The 4,716-nt window shown below is 47.2% G+C and overlaps 1 protein-coding gene across 1 annotated transcript; it reads right to left on the bottom strand.

Annotated features, from left to right (window-relative positions):
- Positions 1 to 2,664: 2,664 nt before the first annotated feature.
- LOC120910583 (gastrula zinc finger protein XlCGF66.1-like) lies at positions 2,665 to 3,956 on the bottom strand. Its single transcript, XM_040322341.1, has 5 exons — positions 3,819 to 3,956; positions 3,339 to 3,473; positions 3,119 to 3,250; positions 2,837 to 3,025; positions 2,665 to 2,697 (listed from the first exon to the last, which is right to left on the bottom strand). The coding sequence occupies exons 1-5, from the start codon at positions 3,900 to 3,902 to the stop codon at positions 2,665 to 2,667; spliced, it is 573 nt and encodes a 190-aa protein (XP_040178275.1). The 5' UTR covers positions 3,903 to 3,956.
- Positions 3,957 to 4,716: the final 760 nt, after the last annotated feature.

Below are 4,716 nucleotides of genomic sequence, written 5' to 3'. Positions count from 1 at the left end.
TTGTAAACACCCGGGGCGCGGTGACTAACCCGAAGGGCAAGGCCACGAACTGAAAGTGGCGCTGTTCTACTGCAAAAACGCAGAAACTTCTGGTGGGCCGGAAAAATTGGCACATGCAGGTATGCATCTTTGATGTCTATTGACTCTAGAACTTCTCCTCCCCGAAGGGTGGACACGACTGACCGGATGGACTCCATGCGAAAAGAGCAGATGTTTAGGAAGCGATTCAGATCCCTGAGATCTAGAATGGGTCTGACATCTTCATTCGGTTTTGGTACCGTGAAGAGATTTGAATAAAACCCCATGCCCTTCTCTTCTTCTCTATTATCACCCCCTGAGACATCAAAATAAAGACCTTCTCTTCACTGGGACTTTGGGAACGTTTGATCTTACAAAACAAAATGGTAGCCTAGGGCTACCACAGATGACCCACTTGTCTTGGATCTCTTCTTGCCAAGTCTCAGAAAACCACCGAAGTCTTCCCCCCCCCCCCCACTCGATCGAGCGGGGGCGCCCCTTCATAAGGAGGCCTTGGGACTGTTTTGTAGGCTTCTGTCCCCAGGGTTTCTTCTGGCCCTGTGCCTGGCCTTACCCGGGAGATCCTGACCGCTGTGCTGGAGGCAGAAGGTCCCCCCAAAACCCCTACTGGTGGCCAGACAGAGCAGAGACAAGAGCAATGCTGTCCACATGAAGCGTTTGCTGACACTGAACACAAATCATGGGGAAGTATGGAATTTTAGACACCAGGTATGTAACACTTTACGCCCTCTAGTGGTAAAACACAGGGAAGACATTGTCCACTCAAAAAAGAAGTCCATAAGTGAATTATTATGCGTTCCTTAGGATCTTCTTGAATTATCACTCCCGCCGCAGGATATTGCTGGTATTTACAGACATACCCAATCTTCACCGATAACGGTGGGCCATGTCATGACAGACATTCAAGGATATTATACATAACCCCTTGTATATGGGGGTCCACTCCCTTGGACCTGTACAGCACCCTGCCAGAGCAACCTTTGGTATAGTATATGTGACCAAGGGGTCGGATCCCAGGGTCCAGCCCTAAAAAGAGAAGCATTACAGGCAGGAAACCTTGCTCTTCTACCTCAAGGCTCGGGTACCATCCAGTTTGGCTCTTTCAGGCACTTTGAATGAATCTGATTGCATAGCCCCTAGATCCTGTCAATCTTCGACAGAGCTCTTCATTAACCAACACCTCAGACACTGGCGAAAAAACTGAGGTGCTCACAGTATGGGAGGGGTTATATAGAGGGGGACTTCCTGTCTTTTGAGTGTACCAGTGTCCATTCACCTATAGGTGGCGTATAACCCACATAGTAATTACTATGGTGCTCTGTGTCCCATGATGTAGGATAAAGAAATATCATCTAGTAGAGTCCACACAATGTCTCCACATGTCAGAGTGTTCAATCACTTTATGTTCCCGACCCTCAACTCCACCTACCTGATGATGGCGAGGGATGATGTAACCTTCCTGTGTGGAATCCCAGGAATACAGAAGATAAGGATATCTCTCTGGTGGGTTCCTGGTATTAGGTGGCTCCATCAGAATGTTCTTGTACGGATCCTTGTGTCCTTCAGAAAACTCCTTCATCACACCATACTCCTCATCCGCCAATTTAAACTCCTTTTTAACAGCAACTTTAGAATCTCTCAGGTTTCCACTCTGAATATAGAATAAAAATGACGTCAATGGTAACAATGCAGATAATGTACAGATCCTAATGATACTATCAGTGATTGTTCCTCATCTACCTGATGATGGTGGGGGATGGTGGGACCTTCCTGTGTGGAATCCCAGGAATACAGAGGACAGGGACATCTCTCTGGTAGGTTATGGTTATTAGGTGGCTCCATTGCGATTTCCATATATCCTTCCGAAAACTCCTTTATCACAACATACTCTACATCTCCTTCTTTATACTCTTCTTTACCAATATTATCATCCCTGAGGTCTTCACTCTGAATATATAATAAGACATTTATTGTAACAAACGTTTAAATCATAACTAACGATAATTGTTCCTCATCTACCGTGTTTCCCCAAAAATAAGACCTACCCCGATAATAAGACCTAGCATGATTCTTGGGGAGGGCTGCAATATAAGCCCTACCCCAAAAATAAGCCCTAGTAAAATTAGTTTAACAGTTTTTTTAATCCACTTTGCAGAATGATTGCAGTGGCTCCCCCTCTCCTCCCGCCCGATGCCCACAGCCCCTCCCTCCTCAGCACATGGAGCGGGCAGACGCCAGTGGGACACTGGCTCCCCCTCCTCCCGCCCGATGCCCGCAGCCCCTACCTCCTCAGCGCACAGAGTGGGCAGACGCCAGCAGGACACCGGCTCCCCCCTCCTCTGTGCTCCTCCCACGGCCCCCTCCCCAGTGCACGGAGCAGGCCGACGTCAGCAGGATACCGGCTCCCTCCTCCTCTGCTCTCCTCCCGCCCGACGCCCCTGCCCAGTGCACGGAGCAGGCCGACTCCAGCGGGGATCCTGGAGCAGAGAAGAGCCCAGGCAGACCATGCGACAGCCAGGGAAGCTGCAAGAAAGGTACCGTATTTTAAGATGCTTTTTACATCAAAATACTGACTCCTGACCTGACAGGGAGGGGGGAGGGGAGAAGACAGTGTCAGGAGATCTATCATGCTTTAAAGGAAAAGGATTTATTTATTTTCTTTAGGATAACAACCACTTTAGGATCATTGTACTTACCATAGTTAAATAAGACACCCCCTCGAAAATAAGCCCTAGTGTGTTTTAGGTTTGCCAAAATTAATATAAGACCCAGGCTTATTTTCGGGGAAACACGGTACCTGATGATGGCGAGGGATGATGTGACCTTCCTGTGTGGAATCCCAGGTATACAATGGAAAGGGACATCTCTCTGGTGGGTTTCTCTTATAAGATGGCTCCATAATATCCTCACGTCCATCTGAAGGTCCCTCCACCACACCATCCTCCTCTTCCTCGTCATACTTTTCTTGAATACGGTTTTTGATATCCTTGATGTTTCCATTCAAAATATATAAGGCAACATTCATTGTAGCGCATGCTTGTATAAAAATCATAACTACCAATAATTGATCGTCATCTACCTGATCGTGTGCATTGTTGTCATCGTCTTGTGTGTCCATCATGACGTCCTTGTAGAGATCCTTGTGTCCTTCTAAATACTCCCACTCCTCCATGGAGAAATAGACAGTGACATCCTGACACCTTATAGGAACCTGACACACACAATGATACAGTCACCATCCAGACACACCCCTTGTCTGTTACTGGATAATGTCCCAGAATTCCCAGAATCCTCCTCACCTCTCCTGTCAGCAGCTCCATCATCTTCTTGATGACCTTGAGAATCTTCTTCTCATTGTTTCTCTTAAGCATCAAGAATCGAGGTGGAGGCACTGTAAAAGTTAGTTGGTCTTCGTCCTTCAGAGGAGGAAATCTCTGCATAGTCAAAAAAAAGTGACGTTATAGGCCCTACCCAGAATCCTCCTCACCTCTCCGGTCAGGTCTGTGTTTTATTAATAGAGATAGGAGTGATGTCATGTGACCTCCCAGAATCCTCCTCACCTCTCCGGTCAGGTCTGTGTTTTATTAATAGAGATAAGAGTGATGTCATGTGACCTCCCAGAATCCTCCTCACCTCTCCGGTCAGGTCTGTGTTTTATTAATAGAGATAAGAGTGATGTCATGTGACCTCCCAGAATCCTCCTCACCTCTCCGGTCAGGTCTGTGTTTTATTAATAGAGATAAGAGTGATGTCATGTGACCTCCCAGAATCCTCCTCACCTCTCCGGTCAGCAGGTAGATGATCTCCAGGGTGAGGTTTAGTATCCTCTCAGTCATGCGACTCCGGTCCTCCTCCATCCTCATTGGTCATGTGATGTACCCTGTAGACCAATAATCTAACACATTATCTGGAATTTACTGGTTGTACAAGAATAAGATCAACATTTCGAATGGGAGGAGATCTTGCTTCACTTCCTGTCCCGGAAACACAACAGGAAGCGAGAGAAAATCTCCCCAAATTGGAAGAAAATCCGGTATTGGATGATTGGTTACCAGAAAAGGTGTCCCCATTGGAAGATTTCACTTTCTGTCCTGTCTGACAACCCAAGATTTTGGATTGTCCCATCGCTTTCACTCCCGGAGACAAGTTGTCACCAGGACAAACAGAGTGAATCTTTTATGGGGGATAGAGACTTGAAATTTGTTCTTTTATTATATGAACTCAAAGGTCCCAGTTTGCCTTAAACTGTCCTATTTTCTATCACCTCTATAGATTAGATCATGGGTGCTTAACCTGTGGCCCTCCAGCTGTTGTGGAACTACAATTCCCATCATGCCTCAGCCTTTGGCCCTAATGTAATGTAATGTAGTGGGAACCCCCTGTTACCCGTGGGGATGAAGATGCTGTACGATCGCAGCCACAGGCCCTAATGCAGCGGGGGTCACCTGTTATTCTGTGGGGATGAAGATGCTGTACGATCACAGGCCCTAATGTAGCGGGGGCCCCCTGTTACCCCGTGGGGATGAAGATGCTGTATAATCACAGCCACAGGTTCTAATGTAGCGGGAGCCCCCTGTTACCCCATAGGGATGAATAATGCTGTACGATCACAGCCACAGGCCCTAATGTAGAGGGAGCCCCCTGTTACCCTGTGGGGATGAAGATTCTGTATAATCT

Source organism: Rana temporaria, chromosome 8 (assembly GCF_905171775.1).
Source record: "Rana temporaria chromosome 8, aRanTem1.1, whole genome shotgun sequence".
Lineage (NCBI taxonomy): Eukaryota > Metazoa > Chordata > Amphibia > Anura > Ranidae > Rana > Rana temporaria.
This window is presented reverse-complemented; position numbering and strand designations above follow the sequence as displayed.